Source organism: Monodon monoceros, unplaced genomic scaffold (assembly GCF_005190385.1).
Source record: "Monodon monoceros isolate NGI ecotype Baffin Bay Population unplaced genomic scaffold, NGI_Narwhal_1 Super_Scaffold_20, whole genome shotgun sequence".
NCBI classification, from domain to species: domain Eukaryota; kingdom Metazoa; phylum Chordata; class Mammalia; order Artiodactyla; family Monodontidae; genus Monodon; species Monodon monoceros.
In genome coordinates this window covers 107,569,557-107,588,637 of record NW_021703777.1, presented here as the reverse complement: position 1 = coordinate 107,588,637, position 19,081 = coordinate 107,569,557, and the positions used below count along the sequence as shown (strand labels likewise).

The 19,081-nt window shown below is 38.5% G+C and overlaps 1 protein-coding gene across 4 annotated transcripts in view; it reads left to right on the top strand.

Annotated features, from left to right (window-relative positions):
* Positions 1–19,081, top strand: part of ELOVL6 (ELOVL fatty acid elongase 6) — a 134,937-nt gene that overhangs the window by 77,489 nt on the left and 38,367 nt on the right. For all 4 annotated transcript variants that reach the window (XM_029234890.1, XM_029234892.1, XM_029234891.1 and 1 more), the window contains exon 3: positions 2,784–2,915. In XM_029234890.1, the coding sequence (XP_029090723.1) occupies positions 2,784–2,915 (132 nt within the window). The remainder of the gene's footprint in view (positions 1–2,783; positions 2,916–19,081) is intronic.

Sequence of the window (19,081 nt, the reverse complement as noted above, 5' to 3'; positions counted from 1 at the left end):
GTAGAGATTTCTCTTCATCTTTCCACAGTTAAACATTGTGCCGCAAAGTTGCACAATAGCCTTGTAAGTCAGAAGGAGGGTTTAAGGAATTCTTATAACTTAGCAGACACACGCTTCTTTCCTCCAAAAGTTTACCACAGGCGAGCAGGGAGATCTGAGGCTGCTTAACCTCTAAGCCAGGTTCCTAAGCCATAACATGGAGATAATGTTTTACCTACATTAAGGATGATTAGGAGGGTTAAAGAACAAAGGTTTTTAGCACTATCTCTACCCACAGGAATCACTCCCTAAATCATAATACCATGATTATTGTCACTTATCATTACCTTTATAATTTAGAAAAGAATATATACTTTTCCATATTACTATTATCTACATTAACCTCATAAATTTTGTTTTTCTTGAGTGAGTCCTTGCTTATATGCATGTAAATGCAGTGATTCTGACATTTAAAGTAATGCCATACACTTGCAAACTTCAAAGAAGTAAAGCAATAAATATAGTTATGGCCAAAAATACTCTCTTCTTGAAATGTTCAACAGTTACAGTTTCCATAAAATCGTCTCATTTCCACTTCTGTTTGAAATATAGAAATAGTCTCTTTCTTTCTGGAGGAAGAAAATGGATGGTATGTTTCTTTCTGAATATTTTATTCTTTAGTTATTAAGACATTACTGGGAAAGCACAACTGTTCATTTACTCAGTTAGTGTTCACTGAGCCCCCATGTGCCCAGGTGCATAAATATTTTCCCCTATTAGAAAATTTGATGTGACAAGATCGTGATCATTCAACAGGTGTTTATTAAGCACTTACTGTGTGCCAGGTCTTGTGTTTCCAAGAGCTTGCGACACTCAGTGGAAGTGATTTATTTGACACTATTTACCAGTTGATTTTGGGAATCACTGCTTTGTTTGGTGGGGTTCAAGGTAGGTCACTTGCACTCACTGGAGGAGGGTGAGTGCAAGGAGGTCACTTGCACTCACCAGGTAGGTCACTTGCACTCACTGGAGGAGGAGTGATGCTTCTGTAAATAATAAGATCCCTCATGAGTCAGCAATACATGGTAGTGGTTAGTGGAAAAAATATGAAGCCTTTTACAAGTAATGCTCTTCAGTTAATGCATTTTGCTTTTTGTATTATATCTTGTATCTTATTTTTCAGCCCTTTCCATTTTAACCTGAGTGAGGAATACCCATTTTAAAAGAAACATTGCTTTATCGTATCAGAAGGTATACTCAGATGTTTCAGTTATTTACACAGCCTCTGTTACTTTCTGTTGAATCAAAGTCTACAAAAGCTTTGTGTTTTTTGTTCTTTATGCATTATCAATACTATTGTTCACTTCTCCTTGGTATAATACTAAACCAGCAGGACATGCAGATTTTATTTAGTTAGACCTTCCTGACTGAAACTCCCACCTAAATCTGACTAACAAAAAGAGAAGAGGACTCATGGGCCCCTGTGTTCCATTATCTTTTTTGTTAATCTTGTGTTGTCTCTCCATTCTTAATATTGCTTGAGTTCTGTTTGTTTCCCAGAGTATTTTAAAGCAAATCCAAGACATATAATTTCACCCATAAATATTAACTGAAAAGAGCTTTTAGGATTATGAGTGATAACTTTCTGATTTTTTTTTTTTTTTTTTTGGTACGCGGGCCTCTCACTGCTGTGGCCTCTCCCGTTGCGGAGCACAGGCTCCGGACGCGCAGGCTCAGCGGCCATGGCTCACGGGCCCAGCCGCTCCACGGCATGTGGGATCTTCCCAGACCGGGGCACGAACCCGTGTCCCCTGCATCGGCAGGCGGACTCTCAGCCACTGTGCCACCAGGGAAGCCCTTAAAGATTTTTTTTTTAAACAATTGGTTTGCTCAAATATGGATCCAAAAAAGTTCTGCATGTTACCTTTGATTGTTATGTCTCTCAAGTCACTTTTAATCTAGAGCAGTCCCAGATTTTGATTTCTTACCACTGACATTTTGAAGAAATAAATTCAGCTGTCCTACAGAATGTCCAAAGTTTGGCTTTATCCCCTATCTTTCCTATAAGCAGGTAGTAAAATCAGATATTCGATGAGATTCAAGCTCAAGGTTTTAGGCCACTGTACTGTAGGTTGTTCTGTGTTCTTCCTATTGCATTGTATGATGTCTGACAGGCCTATTATTGATGATAATACTGAAATTTAATACCTGCCTCCCTTGGTGGAGAAGATGTCAGGAATCTGTCTTGGGGGGGCTTTAAGTCATGTAGCTTAATTTTAGTGTTTCAAATCATCAAGTATTTCTCCAAAATCATTTTTTAGTATCATTAGCCTATTTGGAAGATGACATTTTAAAAGGCCTTCTTGTCCTACGACACAACTCTGTCACCTAATATTTTATTTCCAATAAAAATAATTCCTTTTTAAAAATTCATCTATCTAAATGGTCCAACAAACTCTGAAAAATAATTCTCTCAGTGAAAATGTTTCTTTTTTACCTCAGTGCTATGTTGTTGAAATGTTTATAGTTATAGAGCCCAAAAAGAAAATCTATCCTGATATGGGTTGGTTAATCCAGATGACCTAATTTGTCAGGAGAGGATTCAACAGCCGCCACGTTGCCAAATGGATAAACATTCTCTCTTCAGTGAAGGGGGCACATTCCCAAGAATGTTTTTGGTGCTTAGCAAGAGGAGAGTGGTATAAAAGTTGATGAACAATGAATAAATATAAAATTCTAATGGATAAAAATAATTGCTTAAAGATCTTTATTTCATAAGATTTTGGTTTTCTGTTTGTTCATAGGAAGAAATCTTTCCTGTTTTCCGCTCTGTATGCTGCCTTTATCTTCGGTGGTCGGCACCTAATGAACAAACGGGCGAAGTTTGAACTGAGAAAGCCATTAGTGCTCTGGTCTCTGACCCTTGCAGTCTTCAGGTAGGTTTCTTTGTTTTTTTTTTTTTTCATTTTCCAAATAAAATCCATCCATTTCGTCAGACTCCGCTGAAAGAAGCAACAATCGAACATTTTATCATACATCTCATATTTTTGATTATTAAGGGTGTAAAATAAACCCATGTCCAGAGGGAAAGCCTTCGTTGCAACCAAACTTACCACACTGTACTCAGGCTCTAATTTTGAGAGCTCTCAGGCCATCTCCTTTCTTGTGCAAACTGTTCATGCAGTAATTCAGTTTATGTCTTAGGACTAGAAGCAGAGCATCAACTCCATTATTTTTATCATATAAGTATAAATGAAGGGCTAAATGGAAAGCCACAGCAGTAAACTGTGGAAGTGTATGGTAGGGAAGGGTTCCAATGTGGTGGGCATGCTGCTACTGACTAGTACTTAATCAAAAATGGCTTTCAGGCATGTGACCAGACACCGGACACCTGTCTGTGTTAGTATCACTAGACCAGAGAATGTTTTTGTTCCGCATCCCCCAAAGTATCCTCCACCCTCACTGCCTGAACTGCCTCGCAGGCACAGGCTTTTGCAGCCAGGTCTTACTTTGCACTGGCTAAAACTCATCATAGAGGCTGTCAGAACCAGGCCTGGTCTCTCCAGGGACATTTGCCAGCCAATATCCAGACCCACACCTGGAAGCCTGAAGGAACAACCCTAGTTTTGTAATATTTGGCAATCATAAGACGAATTAGCACACAGCTGGTGTCCAAACAGGTGCCAGAATTTACCTTCAGTGCTAACAAAGGCACCTGTTCTATTTGTGTTTTGCCTGTCAAAACCAGCAAGTTGATAACTAGGCTTGGGGTGTAGGGGAGCAGGTATAGATAGATATGCTACAGAATAAAAACTTATTCACTTTAATATTTAGGAGCATTTCTACTTTTTTCATATTACATATTAACTGTCCTACTGCTAAGGAGAAATAGATGGTATCATTAAAAGCCTCTCATTAGTCACTTGAGGCTTATTAAAGATGATCAGGCAGGAGGAGGATTTTTGCAAACTGATGATCTATACGTCTCCATTAGGTTGGCTCCCTGCAACTGAAATACTCCTTTGCTTGCTACTACCGCATGCACTCTTTATTTCGGTGCATTTTGTAGGGTGCAACATTTGAGGTACTTGTGATTTGACTCTGTCACTAAAGACTCCTTCCATTTCAATATGTATCAGGTTGGAATTCTCTAATACAAAGCAGCATTTTCATTTTTATTTACATTGAAGGTTCACAGTACGCCTCACCTAAAGTATTTTGATATTTGAGGAAAAAATTATGCTAATGATGCCTTTCAGCATTTTACAGATCTTTCAGCATCCCTTGAGTCTTTATCTTTTGTTTTTGTTTTGTTTTGTTTTTTGCGGTACGGGGGCCTCTCACTGTTGTGGCCTCTCCCGTTGCGGAGCGCAGGCTCAGCAGCCATGGCTCACGGGCCCAGCCGCTCCGCCGCATGTAGGATCTTCCCGGACCGGGGCACGAACCCGTGTCCCCTGCATCGGCAGGCAGACTCTCAACCACTGCGCCACCAGGGAAGCCCATGTTTTTGGTTTTTTTTAACCTTAACATATATAAGCAGAGAAGGGAGTTCAAGGACCCCCATGCACCTGTTACCCTGCTTAAACAGTTATCAACAGTGTTAATCTTATTTCATCTATATCCCTACCAACCTCTCCCTTGTCCCCAAATTATTTGGAAGTAATACAGACTCAAATATTTCTGAATGAAATGATACCATTTCTAAAAGTAGTCTTATTAAAAAATCGATCACAGTATCATTACCTCATCTAAATTAGTAATAACTTTTTATTATTGAGTGTTCCAGTTTCTCCAGTTGTCTCATAAATGGTTCTTTTTTATTACAATTTATTTTTAAGAATCCTGACCTAACTGACATACACACTACTATATATAAAATAGATAACTAATAAGGACCTAAAAAATATAAACAATCCTGGTCCAGATAGGTTCACACGTTTCCATTGGTTGATTTCTTTCAACTAAGAGGTTTCTTCCTTTCTCTCCAAGCCCCTCCTCCCACTCATAATCCATCCTTTGGAGAATCCAAATCATTTTCCTTTTAGAGTTTCCCCCAGGCTGGATGTTACTGGATGTTGTTCTTCTGTCCCCTGTATTCTTTGTTAGTTGTTAGTTAGATCTAGAAATTTTATTATATTTAGGTTTAATGTTTGACAGAACTTTTTACAAGAAGTTAGTGTAGCAAAGGCAGGATAAATGCTTGATTCTTTGGTCATATTTAGCAGTTTCAAAAAAAAATTTGATTACTTAGCATGTGAATAATGGGTTTTTTAAAGTATCATTAAGAGCTCATAGATTTATCCTTTTTTACATGTCAGTGATTTTGAGATGAATTTGGATTTGGTGTATTGTAGTCCATTGCCGTTATTCTTTTAGATGCTAAGTTATCCCATGTTTGGCCAGTGGGAGTTTCTTCAGATTGGCTCCTGAATCCTTGTCCGTGTACTGAGTAGTGCTCATAGCTTGATTTTGTGTATGTGTATGCGTGTTTGTGTGTGTATGGGGGCGGGGGGCAGGGATGACAAGCTGTTGTGGGCCAAGCGTGTTGCCTATTCCTTGTCCAGAACTGGAACCAGTCATTTCTCAAAGGACCCCAAGTTCATCCCAAGTTCCCTTGGGAAAGGGAGATAGTATTTAGAAATGACTCTCCAAGTACTAGGGGTGGTTGTCCCTAAGGTAGTTCTTATTTCTAGGCCTCTCAGAGGGCAGAAATAGAAAATGTTTTATTTTTTGAAAGAAAGGTATCCAGAGTTAGTACTGATACTTCCAATTCATATTTATGCCTAGAGAGTTTTTACTTAATTACCTCATTTCTCCTTCCTCCTATGCCAAAATCCAAGTTCCCAATGTCAGCCAGTAGTTACTCATTTACTTACCCCACAATGCATATGCAATAGTTGTTAACACTACCAAGTCTTTTTTAGATTGACAGGTTCTAGTTGCATCTTCCATTTCCTTAATTCTATTTGTTACTTTACTTTCTTCAGAGCCACGTTTTGTATAAAATTTTAAAAGCTGGAACTACACAGAGGCGTCCAAGCATGGACTCTCTAGGGTCTTGTAAAAATTTATCATAATATTCTAATCAATTATTTGGAAAACATTATTATGGAATTCTCTGGTTGTATCAGTTGAACATGGTTCCATGTTAGGAAGAGTATATTGAGGTTTCTCTGTGCTTAAAGAATTCTGGTCAACAGTGTATTGAATGAAAAAGGCTACATACAGAATGATTTTTTATGTAATGTTTATGTAAATTTTACTCCTAGACATGAAACATGCTGTTCATTAATACATTTAAGTATTTGTAAAGTATCTAAAAAGATACTGGAAGAAAATATACTCAATTCTTACATCTATGGAAAGGCAGAGGAGACAGGATTTTATTGATTGCCTACTATTTACTGGAAAATAAAGCAGAAAAACTTTCAGTGCTTGTAGAGCTTGGCTCTAGTGGACTGGTAGTTTGGAAGCAGAGAGGATTTAAATTTTTTTGCTATGCGTTATCTTCCTTTTCAAAACAAATGAAGCAAACATACTGTTGACAACCCGATTCTGGATATTGGCTGTTGATTATTCTTTGTGCTTTTCTGCATTCAAAACATTTTCTAAAGTATACACACATGCATATACAATCTCATACACAGCCTAGAGAATCTCAAGTGATATTTGCTCTTTATTTTAGAATCCAAATAGCTTTTGAATGAAATTGGCATAAAGCATCAAAAATAAGCTCTTCTCACAAACAGATGTTTTGATGGGTATTAATAAAAATCCTCCTATCTTGATCATATAAGATAACCTCGTTATTACAAGAATATGTTTTCGTAGAAAATTTTGAATGGCTCTTAACTATAATTCACAAATTTTTAAATCCACCTGTAAACGGTGTCTAATATAGAAGTATACAAAGTCCTTACACAAGAGACAGTCCTGCATCAGATGGTATGCAATTCAGTAGGACGTTAAGGACCAAACATCTACTCCACTGCCCACTCCTTACTACTAATAGGATGTGATATCATGGATTTGGAAAAAGAAGGAAAGAGAAAGAGAACCAAACTTTTCTGTTAGAGGAATTAGAAATGAGGGGGTGGAGGGCAAAGAACAGTAAGATTTTTCTGAAAAGTGTTTTTATATATTTTACTGCTTAGAACTAATGTCTTCCCCCCAGCTTTCAAGCTTGCCTATTAGCTCTTTATAGTAACTAGAGACCCAACTGTGACGTATTTCCGGATACTCCAAACTGTGTTTACTCATGAACTAAGACAACTGGGTGGAAATTAAATCAGATATGTAGGCTCCCTAAGCAAAAAGAAAAACCCTCTCTTCTTACTGCTCTGCTTCAGAAAGAAGTGGGGGTTTTTGTATAATTTGGCAAGCATTACCTGTAGAATGTTTTCTTTCTTTCTCTTTACCTTTGGGTGTTGACTGAATATGATAGCAGACTTCATACAGGCTGAATACAATATAATTTATTGAAAGCTGTCAGAAGTTTTGAAGGAGTAGATAGAATATGATCAAGTGAGGTTTTCCCTAGGCCCGCCATGGGTTTATTTCATTGGAGAATGATTTCTCTGGGGTTTTCTTGACAATTTCTTCCCATTACCCGCAAACCCTGCTTCCCCTTTTAGATCTAAGCCATCAGCTTCTGGTGTCAATTAGTCTTTAAGGCTATGACTGGGTGGGGCACAGCAGCCTACTTCCACCCAACCCAAGGATAAGCATTTCCTTATTTGATGAGATAATTCCAGGTGGCGTTTGTTGGCGCTGCATGTTTGAATATTTCCTTAGGGTAAATTCTGAGAAAATTTCTGGTAACTTGAATTAGTAAGTCATTTGGATGAGATTGTTGCTTATGGCAAACAGCATCAAACCCTTCAAGGTGCCAACCATCCATTCTTCCCAGACGCTGCCGAGTCTTTAAATCATGTTGCTATGACATCTCACCTGGGTTACTTCAGTTGATTTGTAAAGGACTTTCTATGTATTGATTTAATAACTTCAAACCCTTCTAGATTGGGTGCAGATGTGTGCGTGTTTCTGATTCAAGCAGCCTTTACCAGGTATCTGTCTGGCAGTGTTTCCCTCTCATTGGCAGCATAAGGAGCCTTCTTCTAGGTCTCTGACCCAGAGCAGGTCAAAGCAGGTTGTCTAGTCAGTGCACATTAGTGTTAATTACTTTGTGCTGCTTATGTATAGAGGCCAATGTCACACCTGCTTCAAATATGTTTATTCCTGTTTCCTGGTGATTCACTCTGGCCTCAATTGTTTTATGCTTTATTTGCTCAAAGCCAGATAGTCTCACTTTACAGTTTGACTTTTTGCCTTGTTATTAATGAGAAATTTTCCCTGTTGAAATTCATTTTTATTTCCTGGCCATATTTTTATTTTGTCATTGAATTTCATCTTTGGCTTAAGTATAAGATATATTCAAGATGAATAGAAAATTACTCTTTTTCTTTATTTAGTAAGATTTTCATGAACAAAGAGCTTATATATAGCATAGGACACATTCAGAAAAGTATGTTTAACAGGGCAGAGCAGCAGATGAATGGCATTTAATCAAATCTATTCGTGGTTTTATACACACACCCATCAATATTTAATATTAGAAGAATTATTGGCAAGTGCCTTATTTTTAAAGAAACAGATATATAATAAAACCAACTGAAACTGTTCAGATGAGAAAAATATGACACTTTAAAAACCCATTTTGAAGGAGTTAAGTACGTCATTGACTTGTAAAATGATGAAACATTGAAAATGACAAATTTCAGAACTTAGTTTATACTCGAGCACCTTGTATCTAGTATTTTGCTATATGGTTGCCAGAAGTGGTCCTTAATCCACAGAGAACAACATTACAGATAATGATTACAGTGATATTAATGATATAAAGGAAATGGATACATAAATTATAAGTGTCATAGGAGAAAAGCTGCTATTTTATCAATAACAGATTATAAATTTCACATTTTAAGATGTAGCATCAAAAGGGCAAAAGTAACAAAGCAAAAGATACTTCTAGAAAGCATATGCTGAGAAGTAGAAAAGCGAAAGCTGATGAATAATCATGGGAATGTGATACCACGTATGAAAAGTTTAATAACCCATAGCATAAAAACAATGTTTAAAAAGTTCAGGCTAGTGAGTATGTCTTTCTGGAGGCAGGGAGAGCGGTGGGATCAAAGAGGGTCCAAAGGAGGCTTCCACTAATGTTGTATGACTTTGTCGTTACAAAAAAGTTAAATAAGAAAAAGATAACTGTGTTTGATTCAAGTGTGGATAGCAACTAAAAGAAAGCTAGCAATTGTAGTCATTTTATAAGATTCTGGCAAAATGCAGGTGTATGTTAAACAAAGTAAGTTTATATCAAAACACAAACTTTGTACCCTATTGGTCCAAACACACACCCCAATAATGGCAGATTTATAGTTGGAATTAAGAATGTTTTTTGTTTTCTGTTTTCTGACAGTGACCCTGAGTTCATTGTGTATGTGTAGCTGGAAGGATGATTTGGGAGCCTTTCTTTTGGCCATTTATTGTGACACTAGTTGAATCACTTGACTCATTTTGAAAAACCAAGAGCAATTATATAAAGAAATGGCAACTCTCCATCCTTTAAAGTGAGATAGAACCTATAAACTAGAATCCGTACTTCCTGGTGTGCTCTGGGTAACCATAGTTTTATGCCTAGTGTCTTGGTGTAATTATTAACAGCTCCCCTTTCACTCTAGAAAATGGCCCACTTTGAATGGTAAATGATATGGTTAATCTGTTTATAACCCACTAAAGAATTGTGTTGGCTTCATAAAACAGAAAAAGGGAAAATTCTAACCATCATTTGCCCAATTACCCCTAACAAATCTTTATTTTTAGTATTGACCTCTTCTCTGAAATTTGCTCTTCTGTTTATAACATTTCCAAACGTGTGACATATCATCACTCGAATTTAAAATATTCAAACCAGATGCCTTTTTGATAACCCTTTAAAATTTCTCAAAGTTTGTCACTATTTTCCTCGTGAACATCTTTAAGTCATTCAAAATACTATAAAAATAACTCTTTCAACTGGTCACCACGTTGTAAAATTCTTCTTAAATATCTCGAGTAGCTGTCTCATCTCCATTTCCACACCAGACACTCCAGTCGTGGCCTCCATCACTTCACATCTTAAGTATTACAAACCACCAATTCCTGTTTCCCAAATGTTTTCTCCATCCAAGCTACTCACATATCATCTCATTTCTGTGTTTAAACCTTCATTGAAATGCCCTTTTCTTTAGGTTGAAACTTCAACCTGCCTATAAAAAAATTACAGTCTTTCCTTGACGGACCTTTCACCATTGCCCTATGCAAACGTTCCATTCAAGATGACGTATGTCTCTGATCATTGACCCCAAAACAAACATACTTTGCCCATGCTCATTTCTTGTCTTTGAACCTATTATCCCTCCGCTTTCTCCATTCTTCCTCCATTTTTTTTTCTTTAAGTCTTATTCATCTTAATTTAGGATGTCTTCTCTATAAAGGCTTCTCTGATCATTTCAGCCCATATCTCAGCTTCTACCGACCTTGTTGTTCATCATCATTTAACCAGGCTGTATGCTGCCTTACCTATGTACCCCCTGGGAGGCCATGTGAGTTCCCTGGAGCCAGAATTGTGTCTGGCTGTTCCTGGAACACCTTGGCACACACACAGTTTCTGAATTAATGAATAAAAATCTCACACTTGGCCACTTCTCCAGTCACGTGTAATCGACATTTTTATTCATTCCACTCGTTCGCCCTTTATATTTCTTGTATCAATTGCCGCAGACATGCCCCAGTCCAGTCTTCCTTTAGTATCAGGGGGCTTCACCTGTAGAAGTAGAAATGTGCTTCAAGAAATCTGGGATTGACGTCATACAGTTGGAGGAGCCTTCCAGAGGCCTGCAGGGCGCTACACAGTGGGGCCTTTGTTACTCTCTGACCTCTCCTCCTCTCCCCTCTCTCCTCTCTCAGGCCAGAGTGGCAGCTGTGCTGTTCCTCAAACATGCTAGCAAAGCTGCTGCCTCAGGGCTCTCCCACTTGCCGCCCCATCTGCCCAGAACATTCCTTGCCCAATATTCTAACGCCTTGTCCGTCGCCTCCTTCAGACCTTTGCTCAAATTTCGCCTTCCCCTCCCTGTCTAAAATGACAATATCCCCCACCTTCTCTCCTCCTTTTCCTTGCCTGATTTAGTTTTCTCCTTGACGCGTGTCACCTTCCGGCCCACTATATATATTGCTAATCTTATTCATTCTCTCTCCCCTCCTACTCAACTTTGAGTTCCATGAGGGCAGGGATTTTTGTCTGATTTTTTGCTGTGTCTCTAGCGTCCAAGCAGGTGTTGCATAAATTGTTAGCTTTCCAAAATGAAAACGGGAAGAGAAGAGGTTTGTAGACAATTGTTAGTAAGTTTCCTTGCCTTTTTTGGAAAGTCTTTTCTCCCAAGGGGGAAATAGGATATTTTTTCTGCTTTTCCCTTGAATCCAGGAACAATGTGGATTTTCAGGTATTTCCAGGAAGATAATGATTAGATTAACTAAATTCATGATATTTTGCTTTTTTAAAAAAATATATTTTTTAATGTCCATTATGAGGGAGAATTTGGAGCTACTGGCAGGGGACTTTAGCAAGGAAAGCCAGGAGAACAAGCATCACCCTGCTTTGCAGGTGGTACTTTGCCCTCTAGCAGGCTGACCCCTCCTTCCTTACCTAGGGATGGCACAGACCTGCAGGTCTCTCTGCTGCTCCAGATTTGCCTTCCAAATTAAGAAAAAAACCCACTCCTAGTATAATGATCTAGTCCAAATAGGAGAAAAGTGTACAGGTTATTGTTAATGTAGTAAGTTTTTAGAGGACCCAGACTGTCCCCAGCGTGATACCTGAAGGGAGCTGCATGTTAATATAAGTCCAGGCAGCAGTGGCCTCTCCTATTCCCAGAACTACCGTCCACTTCACAACCTTTGCTTCTTTACAGTTGGAAATGCTATCCAGTAGTCATAGTTTCAGTAAATAATTTTTTCTACTTATAAGAGTGAGAATTCTCTGTTTGTAAAACTGAAAACCACGGAAAAGCACAAACGCAAAACCTTTCATCTCACTACCCACAGATATTTGCTGTTAATATTTTGGTGCATGCCCTTTCAATAATTTGATGTTAAGCTTGAGATTCCTTTATCATAATTTTAATTCTCTGTAATCCATTAATATATTTGAGTTTGGACAAAAATAGGACTTCAGTAATATGTTTGTAGTTCAGGTGCTATAACAACTTAAAACAGTGACACACAAGGCATTTTAAATCATTTTACCGAAAGGAATTAGTATTTAAATAGCTGGAATAACATAGCTTTTCTGAAACTTGCGTGAGAAATAACATGAGCGTTCTCGAAGAGATGTCACAGTAATTTAGGATGTAAGTGTAATAACTTCTGAAGCATTTGTTCAGGATTATTTTGAGTTAAGGCTGAGTTAAGGATCACTTTGCTTATAAACTTTTGGTATTACCTCACAAATCCTTAAAGGATCCTTCTTGTTTAGCAGAGTTTACAAAAAAATATAAGATTTTGAATAAAAAATTGAATCCTTAAAAGAATCTTTAGACCTAACTTTTAATAAAATGGCCTGAGTGCGTAATCTGGAATGCATCAGATGATGTGACATCCCATCCATCATTAAGATGAAGTAACCGCAGTAACCGCAATTGTAGATTGGCTGAAAAAAACGAAATGAATAACATGGAAAAGTACTAGAAGTTTATTCTGGAGAGGCCTGTTTGCAAGCACAGAATGAACTGAAATACGGAGAGATTAAACTTCCTCTCGTGGCCCACGTGTCCTCAAGGCATGGGGGTGAGTTAAGGACTATAGGAAAGACGTGAGATTAGGGTTCAGTAAAGAAACATCGGTAACTCACCCTAGGGTTTAACCACAGCTGTTAGATCAATGGAAATATGAAACAGTTATTGCAGGCCCCTTCCAACCTCAGTCTTGAAAGTATCGGCAGTCCTTTCACGAGAGCTATCAATTTTTATTCTCTGTATTTCAACCAATAACTCCAAATAGTAACTGCTTGTCTATTTTTGATGATGCTGTGAAGCTGACAGGCTGCCCACATCCCACTTGATTTTGTATGTGAAAGAGGGGGCCCAGTTTTCTCCCTGGTAACCAGCAATTCTTTTAGCCCGTGCCACCAATAGATGGATTACTTTAATCCACCGCTGGTTCTTCTTGGAACTCGTTCCCTACCATTTGTTTCCAAAACTCTGTGAGTGCAAATTGGTGGGGACTGTTGGATCCCTTCTTCTCATCACTTAAGACTGAATTGTCACGTATGGTAGAGGCTGCGGTACCAAGCAACCCTCACTGTATTCATTGCTATCCACTATTTTCTTTACAGTTTTCAGAATCCTGGGGTTTAGAAACAAATCTGTATGATTCAAATGATTGATCTGGGGCATAATATTTCATCGCTCTCACACTGCATTTTCCTAACAGCATAATATAGCGATGGTTTTCTTTTATTCTTTTCGTTTCATTACTGATGGTAACATGGTGGACAGAAAGGGGGCTTTTTATGTATTTTTTTTTGTTCTGAGAAGCAGATGAGCAGGGTGATTAAAGTAGCTGGGAGAGATTGTCATTGATTCTAGGTATCTGTGTTAACCCAAGCTGGAGCAGAAATCTTCAATACAGCTTATAGAATTGCCTATCATTTGAAGAAATTATGAATCACTAGCTATTCAGAGTTCTCTTAGGCAGGAGGCAGGGATTTGGGTTCTCTGAAAGGGTTTAGCTTTAAGCTGGAGTTTATACTAGCTTGGTGCCAAAAAAAACAAAAACAAAAACAAAAAAAAAGGGTCCAGGACAAGGCCACAGAGATCAAGAAAGAAGAGCTGAGGAAGAAAAATTGAATTTCTGCCTTTAAAAAGAACATGATTAAAACTCTAGAATTTTTCCAATTTTGAACAGACAGCCTGGCCCAGGAGGTTACATCTTAACTTCTCAAGACGTTCTTGCCACCTCTTACATTTTTGCTGAGACCAAACACATCTTTTGTCACACCTAGCAGTGAGGGAATCATACTTGAGCGTTCTCTAATCTGCTGATTGACACCTCTGAGATGTAAATATATGAAATTTCCTGCACTCTTTAAGAACTCACCCCTAAATACATAGTGGAAAACTAGGTTAAAGTTCAAAGTCATTAAAAGTAAAGGCAAAGGCACATTTTCCTGCCTTGTATATTTCGTAAGTTGATAATATCTGTTTTCTTCCATCTTTGCCTGACCTGGAAATATTTTATTAACCTTTTTTCTGCTGTCCCTTTAGAATACATTCTATAATTCTTCACATTTATACACACAAGCTAAGACTACAAATGGAATTGGATCGGAAGATAGTTCTAAAGAAGGTAAGTCAGGGAATTCCCTGACGCTCCAATGGTTAGGACTCTGTGCTTCCACTGCAGGGGGCCCGGGTTCAATCCCTGGTCGGGGAACTAAGATCCCACAAGCCACACGGCAGGGCCAAAAACAAAAGAAGGAAAGTCAGATTTTCTTTGGTGTTTCCAAAGGGCTGCCTCCTGTGGCCCCGTGTGGGAGAGACCTCCTCTTCTCCTGCGTCTCCAGCTCCAGCACAAAATGATTCACAATTATGTCTCAAGTATACGTGTGGATATGGATGGTGACTGGAAGGATAGTACATGCTACAAGCAATGTGTGGTACCCTTATGTGCAGAATGCTACTGGTGATGGGCACAAGTTGCATCTTTTTCAGAGTTCTGGTAGGCAGAAATATCAATGGAGGGCACTTCGCTTCTACTTCTGTTCCTACTGTACAAACGTTCCAACGTAGATAAATGACCAATGATAAATCTTGCTGCTCAAAAAGAACCCACAGCGAAAACGTCACCCTGCTCCAAACACAGCCTAACCCACCCCCACCCCAAAACACACAAGATTCAGCAATGTTATGTGGAATTAAGGAAAAAAGCTTTAAGAGAATTTTGGTCTTTGCTCTTATAATGCTAACACCAATGATAGATATTGTTCACTGGGTGTTCATTAGGTACCTGGCACTGTGCTAAACTCATATATTTTCTTACCTAACTTTCACAGCTGCCTTGAGGTATATGCTTTCTCATTTTACAAATGAGGAAACCAAGATTCTGAAAGATTTAAGTAATTTGCCCACATTTAACTCTAGACAATACACCTAAAGCCTGTTGTATTTTACAAAGAAAATCACTGCAACATAGGAGCCTATTGCCCTCTGGGTACCTAAGTTACGGCTCTCTTCCTCTTCATCATCATGCTCAAGTTACGGCTCTCTTCCTCTTCATCATCGTGCTCATCATCATGGCTGTGCTCATCATGCAGCCCAAGGCCCTTCAGGTAGAAACACTGAATTTGTAACACTTATGACTTGTTGTCTTGATGCAATGATATCGTATCAGAACGATGAGCAGCTTTGACAAGAAGAACAGTTGGCCCAGCTGTTGAAAAGTTCTCGTTCGGCAAGAATCTCATAATCCACAATGTTAGCAGCTAATGTCCTGACCTTCTGCCTGCATCTCAGAAAAGGCATGAGATCTATTAGGAGTGAATTTCAATTATTGAGAAATGCAGAAAGGCAATGATGATCCATGTGTGAGACTGCCAGTGGAAATGGATACCAGGTGTGTAGGCAGCCTTCTATAGTTATAGTCAGCCAAATGCATGTTTTCATACTCCACTGTGTCCATATTTCTTCATAAGGAGAAGACTGAACTTCTATTTCTTCATGAGAAGACTGAACTATTAATTTTGTCTTTTTTAAACATTTTATCCTAATGAAATTTATGGTTATCACTTGGGTTATTCATTTTTTTTCCCTTTCTAGCAGATGTACTTTGATATATTTATATCAAATATATATATAATAAAATATAAATATTAATAAAATATTAATGTATAATAAATATATATAATATATATGTGTGTTTATATATATTTGATATAAATATATCAAAGTAACATCTGCTAGAAAGGGAAAAAATTGAATAATCCAAATTAAAAAACCTTAACTTTTTAGAGGACAAAGAAATCTGTTGTGAAAGTTCTGGCTAAGTTCAATTGTAGAGTCTCTACATTAAAACACCAGTAAACTCAAGTAAGTCCTTGTGCTTTCACTTGTTCTTGCTGCGCCCAGCATTTGGATAGAAAGTAATATTTGTTCTCATTTTGCCTCCCATAAAATATACAAGCCATTAACACCCTGCTGTTGGCTTTGGTGAAAACAAACTCTGAACTTAGTTCCACTGAACACTTTGACTAGGAATCACTCAAGGGTTTGGAAGCTTCCGTACCACTGCCTCTTGTTTTCTTGAAACTTCTAGGCAAAACCCTGTGAGACGTTCTATAAATCCTAAATAGACTTATAATTTAAAGCACTCTTCAAAAATCAATAAAACCATGTATTTTTAATCTTTATTCAAAAAGGAAAGGCAGAACCAAAGTGACTAATTTTTAAGGACAGAATGAGCAATCTTTTGACAAAATGAAGCTAGTAGAAATCATTTTGATTAGAAGTATTTTGTACCAAAAACCAACCAGAAGATAGGACCTGCTTTAAAAAATTAACTCCTCCTTTATCCCACCGTAAGTTTTAAATTATTGTTTCTTAATGCAGTTTAAGTAGCTACACAAATAAGGTAAGGGCAAGTCTCTGCTGTGACATTAATGACAGGTGCACTAAGAAACTCATTCAAGTATTTTTGCAGAATGAGGAGGAGTGTCAGAGACAGCTGGGCTTGCAAACCTTCCAGAAGTCTTTTATTGTTTCCTGTATTGGATCGAGTCCAAAAGTGAGAATAATTACCCTCTAGAACTGCCAAGTCTTCAGGCTGCTCAGATAACCCTGGTCTTGTAGTAGGAAATAAATGTGAGCTAAGGTACAAGAATAGTGACTGGATTTTATAAAAAAATATTTCTAAGGGAGCAGTTTTCTCAGAAGTGGTCCTTTTGCTTTGACTAATAGAATGCATAGTAGAGAACCATCCAGTCAAAACCGCAGACAGTAAAGAAGAGAGGAAATCAGACTCATTATCCACTCCTAGGCTGCCTTAGTAATCCAAGAGCTGAGGATTTCAACCAGGCTTCCTTGGGACTTTTATTTAGGTAATTCATGAAAGCCTTTGCTGGGGAGGGGAACAGGAAGTTTGAATGGGAAATTTTTATTGTTCTGAAAACTCTTTATTTACCAAAAATTTTTAAGATTACCCTGATTTAAAGTGAACAGGTCCCCTCTGTTTAGAATAGAGAAGAAATGATAGGTTTTGCTCTAAATTTCCAAACCTAATGACCAGATCAGATGATATATGCTGGGTGCTTTATCTACACTATCTTATGCTCACAACAGAAAATACTATCCTAGTGAGGTCACATTTTTTCAGATGGGATGAGTTCTTCAGTATGCTCAAATATTTCAGAACTTTCATAATTCAAAAGCATTTTCCCATAGGAATAATTTTAAACACAGCAAATAAATACATACCTAATAGTAACTTTTCTTCATATCTAACTTTTATTCCTTCATTTGAATGTTCTTGGTTTCTGACACGTTTCTCTGTTCTATCACTAGCCCCACCGCCCTTAATGAATACTTGGATAACATTGTTATAATTTATCAGCAATGATTGTTGAAGTAACAGCCTGGTAGTCACCAAAATCACCCTTAAGCCTTCTTAAGATGAAGTAGGTGAGGCAGCTAAACAACAAAGTGGTTCAGAAGGTAATGACCAAAGCTGTGGGTATTTCTGTTCCCCACTGATGTGGTGCTCCCATGGGCAGCATTGTAAAGGTAGTTTAAATCAGTTGCGCCACCAGCTTTGAAATTGTGTGATTCTTTTCTTTTTGGCTGTACTGGGTCTTTGTTGCTGCACGCAGTCTTTCTAGTTGTGGGGAGCAGGGGCTACTCTTAGTTGCGGTGCACTGGCTTCTCATCGTGGTGGCTTCTCTTGTTGCGGAGCACGGGTTCTAGGTGCACAGGCTTCAGTAGTTGCAGCACGTGGGCTCAGTGGTTGCAGCACACGGACTTTAGAGCTTATGGGCTCAGTAGTCGCGGCACGCGGGCTCTAGGGCACGTGGGCTTCACTAGTTGTGGCACACGGGCTTAGTTGCTCTGCGGCATATTCCCAGACCAGGGATTGAACCCGTGTCCCCTGCATTGGCAGGCAGATTCTTAATCACTGCGTCACCAGGGAAGTCCCGAAATTGTGTGATTCTTGAGTATATTTTAGATGTAGGGAATTCATATTCCTTCAAATTTTACATACATCTTGATTAATATTGTATATACATCGATATTTCACAGTGTCATGATCCAAATCCATATAAAATGCAACTGTGTCCCTATTTTGCAAAAGAAGGAACCGATGCTTAGACTGATGAAGAAATTTACCCATGAACGTACAGCTTATAGGTGAATCACGTTATAGATTTACTTATAGGATCACTTTTAGTTGGTCTGACTCAAAAGCCCATGCTCTTTGCTCAATGCCATGCTGCTCACATAACTGGGAAAATCAGAAATAGAGGTCCTAATTCCAGAAAGACTTTATGAGTGGCTTACATAAGAGGGGAATATGATTTTATAAGCCAGGGAAGGAGGAGAAACTACTGAGTTTCTCAAACTGTAACCACATGCATCAAAACATCTGGAATGTCTGTTAAAAATTCCCGTTTCTGGGTCTTCCCCCAAAGCTATTAAATTGGAGCCCCTGGTGGTGGAGCTTAGAAATCTGCATTTTTATCGACCTCCATGGTTTACTGTCGTTGAAATTTCTGTGTAATTTCAGGGCTCTTATATGCCCCTGACACATTACCCTTCCCCCCACCGCCCGGGTCCAGGGACATCCCTACCCACACACACGCACACACGTTGGCAATAGAACAGCTACAGACTTTCAGGAGATGTTTAGTAGCTGAGAAGTCCAGTGCATGGTGAGCTGCTTTGCAGAGGTATCAGACCGTGACTTGCCAACCACGGCGTACTTGACCCTTACTCATGCATTTCTTATTGTGCCTCTGACC